The 21,351-nt window shown below is 48.6% G+C and overlaps 1 protein-coding gene across 6 annotated transcripts in view; it reads left to right on the top strand.

Annotated features, from left to right (window-relative positions):
- LOC116943124 (ral GTPase-activating protein subunit alpha-1-like) overlaps positions 1–21,351 on the top strand; it is a 74,134-nt gene that overhangs the window by 23,105 nt on the left and 29,678 nt on the right. For 4 of the 6 annotated variants that reach the window (XM_076067682.1, XM_076067683.1, XM_076067688.1 and 1 more), the window contains exons 8-18: positions 487–625; positions 2,906–3,114; positions 4,161–4,562; positions 8,201–8,392; positions 11,026–11,175; positions 12,217–12,365; positions 12,584–12,695; positions 13,892–14,129; positions 15,343–15,513; positions 19,105–19,314; positions 20,565–20,689. In XM_076067682.1, the coding sequence (XP_075923797.1) occupies positions 487–625; positions 2,906–3,114; positions 4,161–4,562; positions 8,201–8,392; positions 11,026–11,175; positions 12,217–12,365; positions 12,584–12,695; positions 13,892–14,129; positions 15,343–15,513; positions 19,105–19,314; positions 20,565–20,689 (2,097 nt within the window). The remainder of the gene's footprint in view (positions 1–486; positions 626–2,905; positions 3,115–4,160; positions 4,563–8,200; positions 8,393–11,025; positions 11,176–12,216; positions 12,366–12,583; positions 12,696–13,891; positions 14,130–15,342; positions 15,514–19,104; positions 19,315–20,564; positions 20,690–21,351) is intronic. The other 2 variants (XM_076067684.1, XM_076067687.1) reach the window with 2 other exon arrangements.

Below are 21,351 nucleotides of genomic sequence, written 5' to 3'. Positions count from 1 at the left end.
CAGATGGGGAACCATTTCCACCACCCACAAACAGGCTGTGATAGGGCTGGCAGGATAACTGTTGGGCAACAGAGGGCAGTGCTGACATTTTTTTACATTTCTTTCCTTCTGCGCTGTCCGCCTCCACCAACCAGCACCAACCAGCGTGGGGAAATGAACTCAGAATCAGAATATTTACTAATGCTGGAGAAATACTGGAGGGATCCAGTATAAGGAATCAAGTATAAGTAAATCAGCAAACAATAAAAAAAACATGATAGGAGTATGGGATAGGTAAGCAAGTCACTAAAAATGTAATGAAACTAAACCATTTTTTTAAATAAAACTAAACTCTGATAACCCCCCCCCCCAACCCCCGTGACCCGGGGGAGACCATCCAGCAGTGGATTCACAAACGGCCCTGTGGTGTGCGTGGCACTTGACGGGACACCAGCCTTGCCACAAGCGTCTTGGTCCGACCACCCTGCTGTGCTGTGCCCTGTGCAGGCCAAGAGCTTGGAGTGGAAGGACAAGGAAAATCAGGAGAGGGGATTCGCGTTCCTCTTTGTAAACTTCAAAAACTTCTACTTGCCTTACATCTTCCCCAGCTTCTCGTGGGAAATCAGCTTGTATCACCCGGTCATCGGTATGTGCTCTCCTCTCTCTGCCTGTTGACAGGAAGTACGCGCTGCTGCTTTGGAGGGGGGGGGGGGGGCGGTGGGTGGGTGGGGGTCATGTTTATTTTCGTGTGGCGCCAAATTTCTGGAAACCACGTCTTCGCGAGCCGCTGGGCAGCGCAGGGGACACACGTGTTCCACGTGCACCTTGAATAATTGTGAATTGTTAAAGAAAGATAAACACATATTCTTGGTTCTTTCGGTAAAGTCACGTAGAAGGGAAACAATAAAATGATAAAAATGTAAAACAGTAAAATTCTCACGACGTTTCGACTGCAACACAAGCAATCATCATCATCAGGTGTGAAAACCACAGCAAATTTTATTGTTCTATATTTTTATTATTTTCTTGTTTCCCTTCTACGTGACTTTACCGAAAGAACCAAGAATATGAATCCCTGCAGTCACGAAAGCTTTAAATCAAAAGATAAACACGTTCAAATATATCGGAATGTGTCCAAATCGGAATAGCTTAACCGGGAGATTAAATGATTCCGTTGAGGCGCGTGAAACCTTGCCTCTGTTACAAGGTGCGATCTGGGTGCGTAGTTTTTTTTAATTCTGCTCTTCACGGGCGTATCGGTGCAGGCCAGAAAGCAGAGCAGTAAATGCCACGTAAAATGTTTGCTCTATTTGTTTGTTTTTCTTCCGCTGTGCCAAAGTGTGACGGTTTTCCTTTTGGCAGCAGCCATCAGCTTTCTCCTCTGCTGCCCCTGTAGTGGGGCGCCGGGCGGTGGCGAGATGTTATCTCCTTTGCCTGGTATGCAAGGAGGTCGTGGGTTCGATCCCGACGCTGACGCCTGTTGTATGTTTGGAGGTTTGCATGTTCTCCCAGTGGTCGCGTGGAATTTTGTCTGGGCCCTCTGGTTTTTCCCTCCACATTGAGAAACAATCATTCAGAGTATTTGGCCGCTACTATAAATTCCCACGTGTGATGGTAAAGCCTTTTATAAGCTATAATCTGTGGCCAGTTTACCTCTGAAATAGCTCAGTGAGCTTTACCTGGTAAATAAAATAGTTTTGTTTATATTCGTTGAGTTTCATAATCTGAGCCCTCTGCCTACCACTGTTTTTTCTCTCTCTCTCTCTCAAGCAGATGTCCCCTTTTCCCAGCATGCCCACGTCCCACTTGTGTTCAACATTTTGAGATCATATTTAGTCCCTTCGTTTTAGTTTTTATAGCGCTGCGCTACGAACTCGGCCATCTTTGTTCATGTTTTTGTTTGTTGCGGTTGCACCCGAGTCAAGAGCCGCCGCATGGCTCAGGGCTATGCCGAATAAATGAAAAAAAATGAACTGAACCTGGATAATCTCTTGAGATGAAACTGCTCATTTGCAAGGCTGTCTCCAGAACATCAATCCGCACATAGCTAGCGCATCATGACACGCATATTAATATTTTTCTTCTATAACTTGCGCAAGTGCTTTACAAGTATTACAATGAACGTCTGGACCAGTCAAACGCAATGGTGAATACGTCAATAATGTAATGTTTCACAACGCCAGTTGGCATGCATTGATCTCCGTCTGGAACAGTTGCAGATGTTGCGTAAGAAGTGTTTTAATTCAATAGTTCTACAAGTTGAGACCGGAGGCATATTACCGTGTGTCCGGGAGAATATAACTCCCCAAACTGTAATGTGTTTGAGAACAAGTGATGGACTGGACTCAACAGATGCTCAGGCTTCTGATGTGTTTTCGGGATTGTACCGCGTGTTGTTGGCCGTGTGACGTCCCGACGTTTCGCTCCGCGGTGCCAGGAGTTCATCCAGGAACCAAAGACGGCACGACCGTGAACTCGCGCGAAAGCGTTTAGCGTCCATGAGCCAAAAGCGCGGTTCACAGTTCCGCGCTCTCTCGAGTGCGTGGGGAGCGGTAGTGTAGCGGTTAGCGCGCTGTGCTATGAACTCGGCCATCCGAGTTCGATTCCCGCTCACGGCCACCAAACAGTGACGATTATCTGAACCGGTCCCGGGCCTCCCCTAGGTCGACTCAGCCTCAAATGCATGTATGTATGTTGACATTTATTTACACCGTAGCCAAACGCGCAAATCGGAGGTGCGCGCGGTTTATTGACATCGCCACTGGGGAGACGATGGCTACCGGCCACGGTGCTGGCCACCCACCCCCTCGTGTTCCGTTCAGGCCTTCATAGGTGCTACTCGCTAACGGCACTTTCCCCAACAATCTGTTGGAGGCAATACGGTTGTGGTGGTGGGCGACCTTTGTCTTTGCCCTCCCGCACGCAGACATCCCCCAGTGGAGGTCGAGGCCACACTATGTCCTCATCGGCAAGGACGCCGAGACCAACCACGCCATCTACTGCACCAAGGAGCCCTTCCTGGCGGCGCGCGTCTCCGTCGTCAAGTGGCTCGTCGCCTTCTGGCTCGAGTCCAAACCCATCGCCATCCCCAAGCTGCCCGGCGTCGACGGGGAGGACGTGCCAAAGAACATTCAGGTTGGTCAGCGTCGCGTGATGGTGGACTGTCTCAACTAAACAACACTGAAAATCCAAACAGGAGACACTGCTGTAAAGCCTGCTGTGTAAATAATTTTGTCGTTGTTTACACGTGGGCAAATTCCCGCAGCCGTCCGCTGCCGTTAAACGATTCAAAAACTATTTTAATTTTACCCCAGGTAAGGCCCACTGAGCTGGATAGCTCTTTTTCAAAAGCGACCTGGCCATCGCATATGATAGTTCAGCGAAGTGGCTTATCAACGTATGTTAATTTATCGCGGACAAATATTCTAAGCGCATGTTGAATCTAAATGTGGAGGGAAAAACCGGAGGACCCGGAGAAAAATCCACGTGGCCACGGGGAGATAGAACATGCAAACTCCAAATATACAACAGGCGTCAGGGTAGGAATCGAGCCCACGACCTCCTGCACATCAGGCGAGGTTAAATAACATCTTGCCACCGCGAAGCCCTGTGCAACTTCAAATACAAACTGAACCAGTCCGTGGCCTCCCCCTTCAAATGTATACCTTGTGCGATATGTAAATATCGCGGGGAGGCGCGGTGCCGATGGAACACAACATTTTTGATGACACATTATGAACTTAATAACGATGTATGTCACTTTGTCAATCCACTGCTTGATGGAGCTCTCCCCATGCCATGTTGGTTGTGTGGATTACTTGGCCGTGCTGGCCACCCACCCCGCCTTGTGTGCCGTGCCAGCGATTGCCCTCTCGGTCCAAGGCTCTAGGGGGGGATCTTTGTCTTAGTGCCATGTGGCATGACAGTGGGGGGCTGTCCCCGACCCCCCCCCCCCCCCTTTTAACAATAACTGGACAGGGGAGGTAGGATCAAATTGTCTTTGATCCGTTTCACGTGTAAAGATGTGTCTGCACCGTTAGCCTATATGCAACAAAATCAATTTTCACTCGTCGTCATTGGTAAATTCTCACGCGCGCGCCGTGTGTGTCGCGACGGCTCAATCGCCGCGCCTGCTCAACGGTTGCGCGCGCGCGTCTCTCTCCCCGTGTGGTGGCCGAAAGCGAGCAGCGGCGGGCTACGCGATCGCGGAGGAGCAGCGGGTGTGCGTTGGCGAGACGCGCGACAGCGTGACGGGGGGAGGAGGAGGAGGAGGAGGGACAGGCGGGAACGGCGGTGGCTGTGGCGGCGTTGGTGGCGGCGGCGGCGGCAGCGGCCCCGGGATAGCGATGGGGCTCGGTGCCGGCGGCGGCGGCGGCGGCGGCGGCGGCGCGGGTAGCGGCTCCCAGCCCGAGGGGCAGGAGCAGCAATCGCACTCGAACACGAGCACGCTGACGGAGCGCGAGCCCAGCACCTCCAGCCTGTGCAGCGTGGACGAGGAGCACCTGTCGGACGCCGAGATCGCGCGCAAGGTCTTCCACTCGTCGCGCGAGAACGTCAACTTTGTCATCGAAGTCTTCCGCCAGGTCAGCAGCGCCGCGCCCCGTGTGTGTGGCATTGCACGTCGTTGCGCGTGCGTGCTGGTGTGTGTAGCGTCTCCCGTTTCGCAAATACGTCGTAGCTTTATTATTAATACCGCTGCCTGATTTCCGTCGTTTCAACCCCACGCTGACATCGCTGACAGCATCATCGTCCATTCTTTATTGTATTCAACGCCTCTCAGCCTTCGCCTCCACCACCTGCTACCCTGTAAATCGCTGAGATTTTTGTCGTTTCGACATTTGTCATTGCACCTTTCAGGATCGCATCCCCCCCGACTTTAACCGGGGTATTGTAGAATAATTTAATTAACAAAGGAGGCAAAGGATTATATATTCCAGCTGTGGATTTTGCTGCCCAGCGCTGCTCTCAGCAAGCATATCCCCACCAATATAGCACACAAGTTTATACAGACACACTTGTTTATTCCCAAGCCTGTATCATCCTCCTGCCTGTTTTTTTTCATTCTACAGTGTGGGTGTAAGCCAGACTGGTTATTTTTCCCGTTACTTTGTACGGTATCCCGTAGAATAGTTATTTTTTTTTTTAAATGTTTTGCCAGGCTGTTTTCGTTTGTCCGCAAAAATAAGGCAATTGCTTAGGCGTAAATTATTAGGGAAATTGTCTTTGGTTTGTCAAGTCATAAAATGTCATTTAGTTTGGCTCACAGCATTGTCTTGTTCACGTGAATAATTTTCAAATGTAAGCACTTGAGCTTTGAAGAAACGTGCACCATTGTCTCACTGAAAACTTAGAATATACCGCGTTTGCAGTGCTCAGTATTGACTTACCCTTTTAACGATTGACGGTTGTCAGATCGCAGAGCAACTGTGTCCGCGCTATGCTCCACTCTGTCCAGGAGGTGGTGCAGCAGCACTGAGTGTGGATGACCTACACACACAACCTATGCCAATACCCGCTCATTCGCCACTAGTGACGGTGACGTCACCACGGCGCTTGTGCCAGACCAAGTGCACTTTGAGGCCACGTGCAGTGTCGAAGGCTCGCTAACAGGAGGTCTCGGGACGGACCCAGATGCAATGGGTTGGCCGACTTAGACGACCGGTAGATGCACCAGCTGTACCCCCTACTGTGCCAATTTTCTGCATTTTAGCCTCCCGGCGCTCTGCTACACACACAACACAGTCTATTGAACAGTGTAAAGTGGTATGGTGCGCATATCGATATGTATGTTATTTGTCTTTGTGTAAGTGTCTGGGGAGAGGTGGCACAGCGGTTACCGCACTGCGCTACGGACACGCCGGCCCGCGTTAGATTCCCGCTCATGACCAACACCGGTGACGATTATCTGAACCGGTTCTGGGCCTCCCCTAGGTTAACTCATCCTCAAATGAGTACCTGGTGTGGTGTGTTGTAAACATCGCCACTGGGAAGACAAAGGCGGCCGCGTGTGGTGTTGATGGAATACAACGTTTGTGATGTCCCTTTGTGAATCCACTGCTGGATGGAGCTCTCCTCATGCCATGTCGGTTGTGTGGATTACATGACCATACTTCTTCATAATAAAGGTTTTTGGGTTAGATCGCGTTATTTATAAATGTGTCGTAACCCTCCATCACCCGACCTGGCCAATCAGTAAAAAATGCGTCACGTTGACAAAAGACAAATAGTTCAACACTTTAGCCCACCGGTGTGGTGAAGAGTGAATCCACAACATTTACAATTTTGAGTACTACGTTTCGCTGGTAATTACATCCAGCATCATCGGGAAATTTGCCAGAATAGTGAAGCCATCCACCTGCTCCCGGTCTTAAATAGAGCAGCAGCAGGGTGACGTCATCATTTAACCCAATCTGGTGCAGAAATCAGAGGTGGCGGAGGGTGGGGTTATTGTCATTACATACTACGTTAGTAATCAGTTAATTGTTATCTGTTTCCCCTAAAAGGAATTGTAATATGTATTATTTAATAATACGCTTCAGATTGGGTATAGTGATTGGATTAAATTAAATAATACACATTACAACTTATTAGTAATCTACAAATGATTACTAATCATAACAATTAACTGATTACTAATCTATTATATAATTATAATACCCCCCTCTCCGCCTCTGATCTCTACATCTGATTGGGTTAAATGATGACGTCACCTTGCTGCTCTATTTAAGACCGGGAGCAGGTGGAGGGCTTCACTATTCCGCCAAATTGCCTGATGATGCTGGATGTAATTCTAGATTTAAAGCTTTCGTGACTGCAAGGATCCATACTCTTTGGTTCTATTCGGTAAAGTCACGTAGGTAAAAAATAAAACAACAAAAATCACGACGTTTCGGCCACAACACAAGCGGCCTTCATCAGGTGAAGGGATCAGGCTGTCTCGAGGACAGCGCTGGAGTGAAACACAGCCACGCTCAGACCGCGACCTTTATGCTGTGTGCGAGGAAACAAGGTGCCTTGACAAAGGAATTAGCATATGCTAATTCTTTTGTCAAGGACTTTACGTGAAGGAATAACACAAATGCACACCACGTTTTCTCATTGAAAATAGACACATTTCAAAATATCACTGTCCTGGTCAATAACATCAATTTTCTATACTTTCGAGGCATAAGCATTTAGAAAATAGCACTTACTACCCAGGAACAAAAATCGTGTTACATAGTGTATTTGCTGTGACCTGGAATTGGTCACGGGGTTAACAGCGGTAGTGCGCTAAGGTCCCCACCACATTCCTCTTTCACATCCATGTGTAATGGTTACGCAGCAGGAGTGGATTGTTTTCATACGTTGCCTCACATGGGATTGCATTGTGTCGCACGAAGGTGGAATTTCGCAGCACAATAGATCCTGCTGGGGATTGTGTATTCAATTGTTCCGAGTATTGTTGCGAACACATTTCGTGTTTTCACCAGCGTTTTAATTCAAACCCACATGACCTCTGCATTGCATGGCAGCCGAAACCTCATTGCTTATCCGGCTGCACAATGTATGGACCACCGTCGGGTAAAGCGTCGATCTACGTACGATTAATGGCCGTTCTGTGCTCGCGCTACATTCAGACTCGCGGAACAAATGGGACAGAACAAACGAAAATACTTTTGTTTTACCCGGCAAAGCTAAACAGCTCGTTGCAACGACAATACAAACGAGAGCGTGTACACACGAGACAAAAACACGTGTTTTCCTTGGTCACCCACCAGCGACCTACACTATAGACAAGGGCCGTCGCCCCGGCACATTGCCCTTTTCAAGGCCGCGCGGCGTCATTGACCTGAACGTTTTTGAACTCGCTCTAAACTTTAAACAAAACACTCTTATTTTACCAGGTAAGGCCCACTGAGCTATGTAGCTCTATTTTTCAAGAAGCGACTTGGCCACAAATGACAGCTCAATGAAGTGGCTTATCACGTGGACAAAATATTAGTAGCCAAATGCCCTAAACGCATGTTTCCAAATGCGGAAGGATAAAACCGGAGGACCTGGAGAAAAATCCACGCAGCCACGGGGAGGACATGCAAATACCAAATATACAGGCGTCGGAGGTCGGCCTCGAAGCCACGACCTCCTGTATACCAGGCGAGGTAGTTAACATCTCCTAGCCACCGTGTTCGCGGGCTCACGGTTCTTTCCTCTGTGCTGGGGGGCGGTGGGGGATGTGCAGGCTTTCCTGTTGCCCATCTGCGAGGCGGCAGCCATCCGCAAGGTGGTGCGCGTGTACCAGGAGTGGATCCAGCAGGGGGAGCGGCCGCTCTTCATGAAGGAGCCCGAGGAGGCGCCGCCTCCTCACCTTCGCCCACCGCCGGCCAGCGGTGCCAAGGCCAGGACGGCGGAGAGCGACAGCAACGGAGCCGAGGTAGAAATTCGAAGAAGCTCATGTTCGGACGGAAAGACTGGCATTTGCGCGAGCGCACATTGAGTAGGGAGGGGGGGACGTGCCTCTCTTTGCACATTGCTGGGGCCGATAGAAATCAACGGTGGTGCTGTTCGTTTCTAATAATAATTGACATTTGTTAGGCGCACTTCATTCGTAGATCTCAGTACGCCACCGTGTATGGAGAGCAGGGAATTAAGAAACCTGCATGGTCAACGGCCAGAACTCTGGGGGGGGAGGGGCGTTAAAGGCCAATTTAAAGAGGTGAGTTTTAAAGACAGACTGAAATATATCAAACGACTCTCATTGTCTTATTAGCAAAGGCAAGGCGTTCCAAAGCTTTACATCTGCAGTACCGAAAGCCGGATCACTGCTGTTAACTCGATAGACTGCTGTTGATGCATGCAGTCTGTGTCCGTGATAAGCCGCGTCTTGCAAAGTGAATGTACACACGAGAGCTTGGCCATCCTATTATTTAAATAATTGATAACTCTACTGATAATTATCGGTGGGATTTATTATAATCAATTTGACTCATCGGATAACACAAAAACCAGTCCAGAACACATGGCCTACGTACATTTGTCAACCTAAAAATCAGCAATTGTCTCTCCACTGCTGGATCAAGACCTTCTCCATGCAGTAACTGTCAACCGTGGGCATTGTTTGACCATACTTCACTTTGCTGGTCTGAAGGAAGAACATTTTCTCCCATGACTCGCCGAGTAGTCGGCTCGTGTGAATTCCCCGGGGCGCCACGGTGGTGGGATGTTAATTCCCTCGCCTGGTATACAGGAGGTCGTGGGTTCAATCCCGACCCTGACACCTGCTGTATATTTGGAGTTTGCGTGGTCTTCACGTGGTCGTATGGATTTTATCTCCGTGTCCTCCGGTTTTTCCCTCCACATTTAGAATCAACATCACGCGTTTAGGGTATTTGGCTGCTATAAATGTACACATGACGAGAAGCCACTTCTCGTTGAGCTATCATTTGTGGCCAGGTCGCTTCTAAAAAAAGAGCTGTGTAACTCAATGGGCGTTACCTGCTCAATTAAAATATAAATCAATTTTAATTTAAAGCTTTCGTGACTGCTGGGATTCATATTCTTGGTTCTTTCGGTAAAGTCACGTAGAAGGGAAACAATAAAATAATATTTTTTATTAAATAATAATTTGTATTATTTTATTGTTTCTCTTCTACGTGACTTTACCGAAAGAACCAAGAATTTAAAATATAAATAGGTGACAATAAATATAAAATCTTCTGGGCTCTCAAGCTTCCTTGCTACATCAAAGAAACATATCAACAGGATAAGAGCCATTTGTCTTTCACATTGCATCTTATGAACCATGAGTGCCACCGTAAAATTTAACTGCGCCCTTTGCCGTAACCTAAGCTTTATTTTAAATATCACCGTGTACCATTGTTTGTCAAACGAGTGCTCCATTTTCCTGATGGCAATGATACAACAACATTTCTAGATTAATACATTTTTCCGAATAATAGCACATCTTCAAGGTGTCGTACCTGCATCTACGGCAGAGAACAAAAGACGCAAAAACGATTAATGGCATTGTGTTGAAAGGCTCTAAATTATTATGAAAATACATAATGATCCTAATTTTAATTAGACCTCTTCGAATTTGCTAGCTCGTGATTCCAACAAGGCGGCTTCAATGACATGAATTAATTCGTGAGGATTGCATTTGCGCCCCCCTGAATATGTGTAGATCATCACCCCTTAATTGCATTATTTGAATGCGTTGAATTTTGGCGGGGGGGGGGTGGGGGACGTAGAAAACTCATTGGCAGAAGATGACAACGAGACAAGCTGCTTGTCACCAAATGGGGTTGTGTAAGAGTGTCTGTTGAATAGCGAATCGTGGCTCGAGACCTGATGATGGTGGTGATTTTTTTTTTACCCCTACGCATATTCTGTGAATGTTCTGCCCATGCCATTCATCTCCCGCACCTCTGATGAGCACGGTTGGCTACGTACAGTGCGAAAGAAGTTCAGCGTACATGCGTCTCGTGGCCGCGCGCTTTCTCTCCTTCGCTATTTTTCTTGTAATCCACGGAAGCTTATTGCAGACTCACGGCAGTTAAAGTAATCCTTGCGGCAAGGCGACAGAATACATGCGTGTGCGTGGTTCGTTTCCTCGTTTTGCGCTTTTCTCCATGTTCTCAGCAGTTGGCGGAAATGTGACTTTGCTGCTATTGTCGTTAACGGTGAGGTTACTGATGAAAAGTAACTGGGAGGTTTTACCCTTTCAGGCAAATAAACAGGGGTTGTGTTAAGATGTTCAAACAAGCCATCAAGCCTGCCTTAACCACACGTACTCGTGGCAAGAACACGCTCGGATTATATATTAATTTTCTTTGTAACTGATTGGCCTCGACCAGAGGACAGCCTTTTTATGGCCTTTTCTCACCAGTGTTCGACCAGGGAACGCCAAAAGGCGAACAGTACAAAGACAATGCAAGTGTCAGTCCTTTGTTGTCGTCCCGCACCTCCGATAAGAACGGTTGGCTACGTACGGGCGCGAACGAAGTTTAACATTCATACATCGGAGGGGTTTATAGCTCGGGTTGCTCATCCGTTTCACCCTTCCAGAGAAAACTGCCGTCGAGTAAAGGTGGCGCAGGGCACGCGCGCACTCCCAGCTGGACCCGGAACTCCTCCTACGAGGACGCCATCAACAAAGCGTCGGAGATGGACGACGGCAACAGGAGCCTCTACGCGGGGGTGCAGGCCACCCTGCAGGTCAGCGGCCCGATCCCGAGCGTGTACCCCCCCCCCACCCATCATCGTCCCGCCCCCCCACCCCCCCCCCCCTCAAACCGTATACCGAGCCGAGGGTCACAAATACTAAAAACTAAAAAGCAGATTGACACGAGCCGTTTAACCCAGAGGCTGATAAAGCCTTGGGCCCTCATCTGTGTGTAGGGCCCTCCTTTAAAACTAAACTATCAAACTATTTTCATTTTAGCAGCTAAGGTCTGGCCTTCACAAAAGGTAAGCTCAACAAAGTGGCTTATCGTCGTGTTGAAATTTATAGCCGCCAAATACGCGAAAACACGCGATGTCGATTCTAAACGTGGAGGGAAAAACCGGAGGACCCGGGGAAAAATCCACGTGACCACGAGTAGAGAGACATGCAAACTCCTAATATACAGCCGACGTCTGGGTTTGGATAAAACACATGACCCCCTGTATACCAGGCAAGGTAGTTAACATATCGCCATCGTGGCGAGCTGTTAACTACCTTTTGCAATTTATACTTCGAATATACAATTACCGTGGTGTGTTTATTCAAGACAGTTTATTTTAGGAACCGATCGTGCCATTGTGTGCCGAATAAATGTAAATAAAAAGTTAAATGTTTAGTAAGCGTACATTGCGTGTGTTTTTTTACTACATAGTGAATGAATATTCACGTTGCATCTTTGGTGGAGCGATAGCGTTGACCTATGAACTCGGCGATCCGAGTTGGATTCCCCGCTCATGAATAACTATCAGCGGTCCCGTGGTCCCACTCCTTTACCCCCCCCCCCCCCCAACTACCCCCCACTGCCCAGTGTGGGGTGAAGTATGGTCAAATAACTCCCACGACCGACACACTGCGCGAAGGCCTCCGGCCTACGTCCAGGTGTAGATTGACGACAGGCGCAGTAATGTATGTGTGTTGAACTTCTCTCATACCGTGCGTAGCCAACCTTGCTGGCTACGCTATTGGAACAACGCCGTCTCTCTTGGGTAAGTGCCGTTGCACGGTGACGTCTCTTCCCGTCTCTGTGCGCGCAGGTGTTTCTGACCACATCGGTGAACGTGTTCCTACTGGAACCCAGCAATGACATCCCCAAGCTGCTGGACGAGCACGTGGACATGTGCAAAAGAGTGCTGAACATCTACCGGCACATGGTGATGAACACGTCCATGAACAAGCAAACTTGGTGAGACATTGGTGCCACCGGCAGCAGCAGCAGCAGCAGCTGTTTGTTTTTTGCCAGTTAATGCGGTGGGTCTGCGATTCTATGTAATTTGTTTCAGACCATGGGATTAAGTAAAAAAAAAAATGTATATATTTAAACGTCGATAGATTTCGTGAATGTGTGGGACTGCATCGTGATTGGGCGAGAGTGTCAAATGATGGTGCTGTTGACTTTTACAGGGAGCAACTCCTCTTGGTTCTTTTGAGGATCGCGGAAACGGTTTTCAGGAAGCTTCCGCAACAAGCCAAATATAGGACGTTAGCTGGAAAGCTGGCCGGACCAATATTCCAGGTGAACTTGATGTTTATCTATAAAATATTTCCCCCCCGCATCTCCGATGAACACGGTTGGCTACGTACGGCGTGAAAGAAGGTCAATATATATACACATACACACACATACACGCACGTCAAAGTCAATAATATTAGCCACTGTTGAAGTTTATTCTTTCGTTTAAGCAGGTGAGAACTCATTTGCAAGGGGTGGCCAGGGGAAAGGATTGCTCCGAATAATCTCAAATGAGTAATCCACGGGTAATTTTTCAAACGGTAGCGTATAAATAATTAGACCGCGACTCCGGCACGCGATGGACTACTCGAACCGTGAAGGAGACGGCGGGCAAATCCGACGGTTTACACGCGACAGGATGTGTCGGAAATTCGCGAAAACACTCGATGTCGATTCTAAACGTGGAGGGAAAAACCGGAGGACCCGGGGAAAAATCCACGCGACCACGAGTAGTGAGACATGCAAACCCCAAATATACAACCGTCGTCTGGGTTTGGATAAAACACATGACCCCCTGTATACCAGGCAAGGTAGTTAACAGCTCGCCATGATGGCGATCAATCAAACTTCATTTCTTTAAAGGTGCCTTTTTTAAAACCGAGGCCCCTTTGCGCAAAGTATGTATTATCCTCCATTAAAGCTCTAAAACCATGCAATTAAAAGAGTAATAACGAGACTAGTCTGCAACCATCACTTGTGTAACATTAATTTAGTTTTCATATTTAGTTTATTTTGGGTTCGATCATCGTGTAGGTGGAATGCCATTTTGTGGAATGCCAATCAGGATCAGAATATTCAAATATAGTGGAGGAATCTGATGAGCTGTAAAACTCCTTTTCACGAAATTGTAATTTTGAAAAGTGAGAATTTGTATTTTATACGACCTTTTGCTGGAGATTACATCCAGCAGCATCATCATCAGGTGTCAACTGGAGCTCCACTCTCACGTGACGAAGAGCTGCTGGTAACACCCCGATCGAAATCCTGCATGTAAAATTATTTCAGTTGTGTAGAAATAGTTTTTAAATGGTTTGCAGTAAATACCAGGCTAAACAACAGGGTCAGCATTTTAACTTCTCTTTTAAAAACCGTTGGTCGGTTCAAGCGAGCGGCGGTCCCTTATACCGACGAGCTGGGGAATTCCTCGGCCCGCGGCGTGACACGGTGGGCACACGTGGGTGGGGGGGACCCCCCGACAGACGCTGATCGTCGCTTGGATCAAAGCGAGCCTGAACGTGCTCATCACGCGCGAGCTCTGGGACGAGCTCCTGTCGGTGCTGTCGGCGCTCACCCTCTGGGAGGAGCTGATCACCGAGTGGGCCAAGACGATGGAGACGCTCACCAAGGTGCTGGCGCGCCACGTCTACTCGCTGGAGCTGGGCGACCTGCCCCTCGACAAGCTCAGCGAGCAGAAGCAGAAGAAGCACAAGGGGCGAGGTGTGCGCGGCGCTGGGGGGAGGCGGACGACGTTGCCGATTCGACGCCGATTAACCCTTTCCCGGTCCGATGACGTACGTGTACGTACGTCATCCGTTTTTCGATCTAAACGAAAGCAGAAGAAAAACTAAACTAAAATAACGTTATCGGTACCGAGGCTCCCACAAGGCCATGCGGGAAGGGCATGTGGCACAGTTTGACGCCAGCTATTATAGAGTGCTGACGTGTCGCTGACGTGTCGCTACGGTTCTCTGCGGTGACAACGGCGGTATGCCTCACTAAATGAAAGTAACGCTGAGCCGCTTGCGCGTTCCGAGATTCAGCAGTGAACGGGAAACCACCCACCCTGCAACTTGCAGACGTCGCGGAACGGGAAAGGGTGAAATGCAATAACACGCACGTCCACCCCACCTCCCGCCCTTGAAATATTCCCTCGGTTTTTTTCTTTGCAGTAAAAAAACTGTTCCCAGCTCCCGGCTTGTAAAATCAGGTGATCGAGAATAGAGTTTAGCCATTTCTATAACCTCTATAAGATTATATAATAATAAATATGAGTAATAGTAATTATATGTTATTATGGTGAAAATCTTGATTTGAAGCTTTCGTGACTGCAGGAATCCATACTCTTTGGTTCTTTTGGTAAAGTCACGTAGGTAGAAAATAAAATAAATCAAGACGTTTCGGGCGCAACACAAGCGTCCGTCATCAGGTGAGAAAGCACGTGACTTTACCGAAAGAACCAAAGAGTATGGTGAAAATGTTGTTTGCCAAGGTCAAAGGTCTTGCTGAGATCACCACTAACACCTTAGGTTTCTGGATCCTTCCGGTCAGAAAGAGCGTGTGCTCTGTACGATGAAAGTCAGTCGACGAAATGTCCTGACTTGCAGGCTGAATGACATGCAGACAACATACCTTTGTTGCAATGGACATTTTCAGGGACTCCAGGAGTAAGAGTCACCAACTCAGTCGTTGCAGAAGTCATTGATTTATTTTTTCCCTATCACATTTAAAGCTTATGGCCATAGCACATACTCTGCGTCATTACCAAGGACACAGTTTGTCCCGCTAGAATAAGCAATATGCCAGAAAGTCACACGCACACTCCTCCCCGAATATGGGTACGATGACCCCCACTGCGCCACAGTCGCTGATGCGCGCTCCCACCGTGCCACCACCCCCTCTCCCTCCTCCACCGTGCCACCGCCCCGCCCAGGCCTGTGCCAGGAGGCGAGCCGCGGTGGACAGGACAAGTCGTTCTCCCGGGGATGGAGTCGCGATCAGGCACCGCACCCCGCCGAGCCCATGATGCGTCAGCGCAGCGCCACCACGTCCGGCTCCCCCGGCGCCGAGAAGGCTCGCGGCATCGTGCGGCAAAAAACCGTGGGTACGTCACTAGCGCCGTCCCAGGCGCCGTCACGAGGTCTGTCACTAGCGCCGTCATGAGTGCTGTCATGAGCGCCGTTACAAGCACCGTCTCTAGCGCCATCATGAATGCTGTCATGAGCACTGTTACTAGCGCTGTCACTAGCGTCGTCACGAGCTCCATCGGGCGCACGGTGTGGAAAACGCGGAGCGGAGAGACGTCCATTGAAGGGCGCCGCGGTGTTGAGATTTTAACTACCTCGCGTGGTATACAACAGGTCGTGGGTTCGATCCCGACCCTGACGCCTGCTGCTGTATATTTGGAGTTTGCATGTTCTCCAAGTGTTTGTGTGGATTCTTCTCCTGCTCCTCCGGTTTTTCGTTCCACATTTATAAACATGCGTTTATAGTATTTGACCCGCTGTAAATTTCCACTTGGTAAGCCACTTCATTGGCCTATCATTTGTGGCCAGGTTGCTTCTCAAAAAGAGCTATAAAGCTCTGGGCCTTACCTGGTAAAATGAAAATTGTTTAGTTGAGTGTTTTTGCCTCTGCTGCTGCCGCTGCGTAGGTATTTTTGGGTTTGTGCCGAATTGCCGAGCGGGTAGAAATGGGTTAGCCGCATGCACGCGAAACCGCACAATCCGAGCCCGCATAAAGCGAGGGCACGGTGCGGCATTTTAAAAACAACACCATATAAAATTCGACGAGTACGCGTAAAACTCATTACATGCGTTTTTACAAATTCCAAATTTTTTGTTGAACCCTCCTAACAATACTAATTTAGTTTTTTGTAATTTTTCAATCGTACTGTGGCCAGTCAACACATTATTTGAAAGCATGATATTAATTCAGTTGAATCTATCTGTTCTGTTAGTTTTTGAAGTTAAATTTTCGTCTTAGAATCATTTAATATGTGTCACCACACTGCATTCAATTATTTTAAATAACGCGATGTGTGAGCCAGTGTCTAGTGCTAATATCCTGCCCTCAAAAAATGTTCACCACCTCTCATCCACATAACCATTTCAATATGAATGGTTTGTGTTGGTTTTGTTTTGTTATCAAAAGGCTTTGACCCACTCATGATTATCTACAAGCCCTTTGTTAAATTTTTACACAATAACCTTCAAAGGCCGGATATCAAATCTCTGATATAATATTGCAAATGAATTCCATTAAGAAGTGATTGACGGTGGCGTTTATAGTATAAAAAAAACGCGATGCTTTCCTAGTGGCGCTTTACGGAGTACGTAACAACATGATATATTCTCCTTGCTTCATGTACGGTTTCTCATCGCTTTGCTTGCCTATGTGTTACGACTTTTTGAAGGCAGTTGATGTGATAGGAGAGCTCTATGCTTTAGGAGCCATGTAAGGAATTGACTGCTCTGATTAGATGTGGAACGATTATCCCTTTCCGCCCACCCCCAGCGGTTCGACGATTTTTCCCCAGCGATTTAACGGTCCCCGTTTTGATTCAAGAATCGTTTTCTTTGTTTAACGTTCGGATGAATACAGCAGCCGCGAGTGGCTGCTTGGGTCACATGACCCATCGTGATACAACACCAATACCACGATTAGCACGGTTGCTTTTAACGGCAATGAGTTTGGCATTAAGCTACCACGTGTCCTTACGCACAAAAACAAACAAACGTGGTGTTTTATCGACGACGAACGCCGACGTCCTACTGATTGAAAGGGATCCGTTCTTAAACGTGCGACTCGATGCATATGGGTGGCGACCTTGAGAACTTATTCTGATAATGAATTATCATTGCACATCGATCAATTATTCTCCGTAAAACCCTTACAGTTGTTTGTTCGTTGTTATTGAGAACGATTCTGCACAGAGGTGTGTACTACCGCCAGTGCTTTTCGCTGCTCCATTTGTTTCATTTAGTTACTGCACGTTCACCGGTGACACGTTCGGAATTGCATTGCGATGTTCTCTCGACGTGTCTGTGGGCACCCATTGTCATCGCGAATGTTAAACTTGAGTGAGGGTCGGCCGGCACATTTCCCGCTATTGTGAGCACCCCTTTCAACGGTGCTCACATCGGCCGCTTTTCGCCTTTTCTCTTTCGTGGAAGGTGCATACATTTGCAACGTGCCTGGCGTTATTGTGACTTGCTGCAAATCGCTTTGTCGGCCGCGTTTGAATACCTCCATTGCTGCTTTGTACGCCTAACAACAACCAACCCCTTAGAATGTTTCAGCGAATGTTTCTGCCGAACTCCCGAGAGCCGCCCTTTATCTAAAAAAATCTCCTCACCTCGGTTTTTATTTCACCATCGTTGGTTCTTGTCTCGTTTTGTGCTTTGGCGCCGCGCAAAGCACCACCCAAATTTTTCCCCTTACGCTCCGCTCCGCAAATTCCTTGCCGCCCAATCTAGCCCCAGTGGCCACTTCCTGCAGTGAGCCACGTCAAACACGATTTTTCGCAAGTGTTTTGGCTAGCCGTCGAGCAAAGACGGTCACTGCATCGCCTGAACTCCGGGTCATCCTTGCAGCGGTGGCTTTAGCCTAACCATCGAGCAAAGACGGTCACTGCATCGCCTGAACTCCGGGTCCTCCTTGCAGCGGCGGCTTTAGCCTAACCGTCGAGCAAAGACGGTCACTGCATCGCTTGCTTTCAGGTGCGCTTCTGCGGCGGCCTGGAACGCTTTTCCTTCCGATGTGAGGAAGCCACTGCTGCTCTGCACTTGAAAGTCGTGTAGAATGAAAACGAATTTCTTTAGAACTGCTTTTTATATTTATTTTTTTGTCCCCCTCCACACCTCCGATTAGATTAGCGCGGTCGGGCTACGTATGGTGCAAAAGAAGTTCAGCGTGCATACATACGTTCTCGTCGCACTGACCCCGTTTTTTTATTTCAAGTCGAACGCGATTTTTACGGCCGCTCAAACAAATATCGAGTCTGCGAGCACAATATGAGGGTTCAGGCATATTGGTTATAGCCCGCAAGGATGTTTATGGGGGGGGGGGGGTGGAGGGTTTTTGGGTGTTCATGACGTAATTTCAAAGAGTTTCCCTTTTTTCATTAAGTGTCTGGGAGGGGAAAAAATCATTTGAGTCTGAATTGAAGTAGCAAATGAATAGACTTCCATGCAGCATTCAGCAAAAACATGTTTGCAGCCAAAGATAAAGTAAAGTTTGCGCCCGGCGTTCAAACATCAATAATGAGTTTCCGCTTCAAGAGTCTGCAGGAGCATTGTTCGGCCTGTAATAAGTTCCAACAATTAGATTAATTAATTAATGTTGTCAGTCGTGGTGGTGGTGGATTGGTGGGGGTGGAACGGTAGTGCAGCGGTAAGTGCGCTGCTGCGCTACGAATCCGGTGACCCGAGTTTGATTCCCACCCCACGGCCACCAACACCAGTGACGATTAACGCCTAGGTCGACTCAGCCTCAAATGAGTACCCGGTGCGGTGTGTAGGAAACACCGCCACTGGGGAGGCATCGGCGGCCAGAGGTGGCGCTGGCCGCACACACGCTCGTGCGCCATGCCGGCCCTCATAGGTGCCACTCGCTAACAACATTCTGTCGAGGCTACACGGGGAGGGGGTTCATTGTCTTTGTCTTTGGGTGGAAAATACAAACTGTGCCGCAGACTACCCAGACCCCCCGCAGCAGGGCCAGCCGCTGCGGGTTCGCCACCACTCGCAGAACGAGGGCGGCCAGGCCGACGGATTCCGCGGTGAGCTCGAGGATGGGGCGGCAGCGGCGTCGTCGGCGATGCCGGCGGCGGCGTCGGCGGCGCTTCCGCGCAGCAGCAGCGCGTCCGACATCATGGAGCAGTTCATCTCGGAGAGGGCCAAAGGTCGTCGTGCGATTTCTGTCGTAGCCGCGAGCCGGCGCGGCGACAGTCGGAAGGGCAGGATAGACGGACGGATAGATAGGGAGGAGCTCGTGAGGCATATGACGATGTTTTTCGATTTATCTGGCAAAAATCGAGTCTTTCTTACCTTTCTGCACACGCTGGGGCATGCGTGCAAGAATCCTCACGTTCTTGATTTATATCAGTTACGTGCGCAGTGGGTATTGCTGACATCACGTTTAGACTCGTACGAACACGTTGGTGCAAAGAAGGATGTAATAAATTATACAAATGAGGCGTAACAAATGAGACGTAATCGGCAAGATTCTTGAATGTGATCGTGGCCAGGAGTCGAGTCAGTTTGTCGAATTGTTCCAGGCCCAATGGGGGTGGCAGCGTGGTCGATGTCGGATCACTCCGGTGCACGACTCTACGTAGAGAGAGAGACTGAGATGGTGGAAAAGTTCAGCGAGAAATGTGGCATCACTGTCAAGGTTTTTCTAGACATTCGGTGAATCACAAGCACAGCTGTTTCATTGCATGCTGTTTTAGAGAGGTCATTTACATAAGCGCTCTACTTGATGTTTTCCCCCCCGAAGCATTTTCTGCATCCTGGATTGGATATTTGAAAGGCTGCGAGTCAAAATAAATTGGCGCCATCGTCTTTGGAAAAGGAAGCCATAATGTGGCATACATTACGCTACTTTGATGCCGTCTTTGTGAAATTCTGCGCAATCGTGGATGTTAACCGTGTTTTTCAAAGGCAAGCAAAGAGTTCCATTGTCCGTGTGGGCGATTGGAAAGGTTTTTTTTGAGCGCCGTATTAAGCAGTAACTTAAGTTAAACTGGGTCATGACTGGAGGCATCTCCAAGGTAGCGCTACTGAGTACTACTGCGGACCGTTACGACAGGTTACGATGAGGCTCGCTACCGAATGTCATAGCGTAGTACAGAGTTGAGAGTTAAAATAATTAGACGGCTCATCTGAATCTCCCTGAGTTCTAGGTGCTATGTAGGACAGTTCTTTATAACAGCATGAAGCAATTCTAAATTATATTTCATTACGCCGGCTGGGAATCAAATTCAAAATAAATTAAGTGCTTCAAAATCAAGTAATTTAAAAATGTAATTAGAAATTATTTCACTCGATGGTTGCATTGTATTTAAACAACATTACATGTATCTCACGGTCAGAAAATGTTTTTAACCCCCTTTCCTGACTGACGACGGCATTTCCCACCCCGCCTCTGCAGTGATGAAGGAAGATGGCATGGCCCAGCTGCGGACGTTCATCTCCGACGCGCCTTCCACCAGCGGCGACATCAGCGACATGATGGACGAATTCATTGCCGAGCGTCTCCGGAGCGCTAGCGCGGTGGTAAATGCCGCCAGCCACGTCACCGAATCTTAAGTACAAGCGTGTGCCCACGCGTACGTACGAGCAGGGCCGTCCATTGGGGTAGCGGGGGGGGGGGGTGAGTGGTGCCTTACATGGGAAAAACTGGAGGACCCGGAGAAAAATCCACGCGACCACGGAGAGAGAGAGAGCGGCACGCAAACTCCAAATATGCAGCAGGTGTCAGGGTCGAGATCGAACCCACGACCTCCTGAATACCAGGCGAGGTGGTCAACATTTCCTAGCCACCGTGGTGCCCCTCTTGCCACCATTCGCCGTACCCTAGGAACGGCGCAGCGTATGAGTCATTGCGATTTCGGAGTGCCGTTCGTTGTTTTTTGTCTTGCGTTATCCCAGTTGTGCTATCGGTGTCATCGTGTGGTGGGACGAGGAATCCATTCACACGTTTCGCAGAGCAGTGTAACTGTCCGTCCGCAGAAGCAGTTCTTAGTTCTCAGCCCAGTTGACCAATCAATAGCTGCAAAAATGACACTAGATGTTAGCTACACAACTTACGATTGGCCTAAATTCTTGCTCTGAGACTGACAAGTATCGGTTTGGCTGTCGTGGGACCGAACGTTACTCTCGTGCGGCAGGGACGGTGAGAGAGCTGGTGCCACCCCCCCCCCCCCTACTGTGTCGAC

The sequence above is a fragment of the Petromyzon marinus genome, chromosome 17 (assembly GCF_048934315.1).
Source record: "Petromyzon marinus isolate PM22_M1 ecotype Great Lakes invasive population chromosome 17, UKy_Petmar_22M1.pri1.0, whole genome shotgun sequence".
NCBI classification, from domain to species: Eukaryota; Metazoa; Chordata; class Hyperoartia; order Petromyzontiformes; family Petromyzontidae; genus Petromyzon; species Petromyzon marinus.
This window is presented reverse-complemented; position numbering and strand designations above follow the sequence as displayed.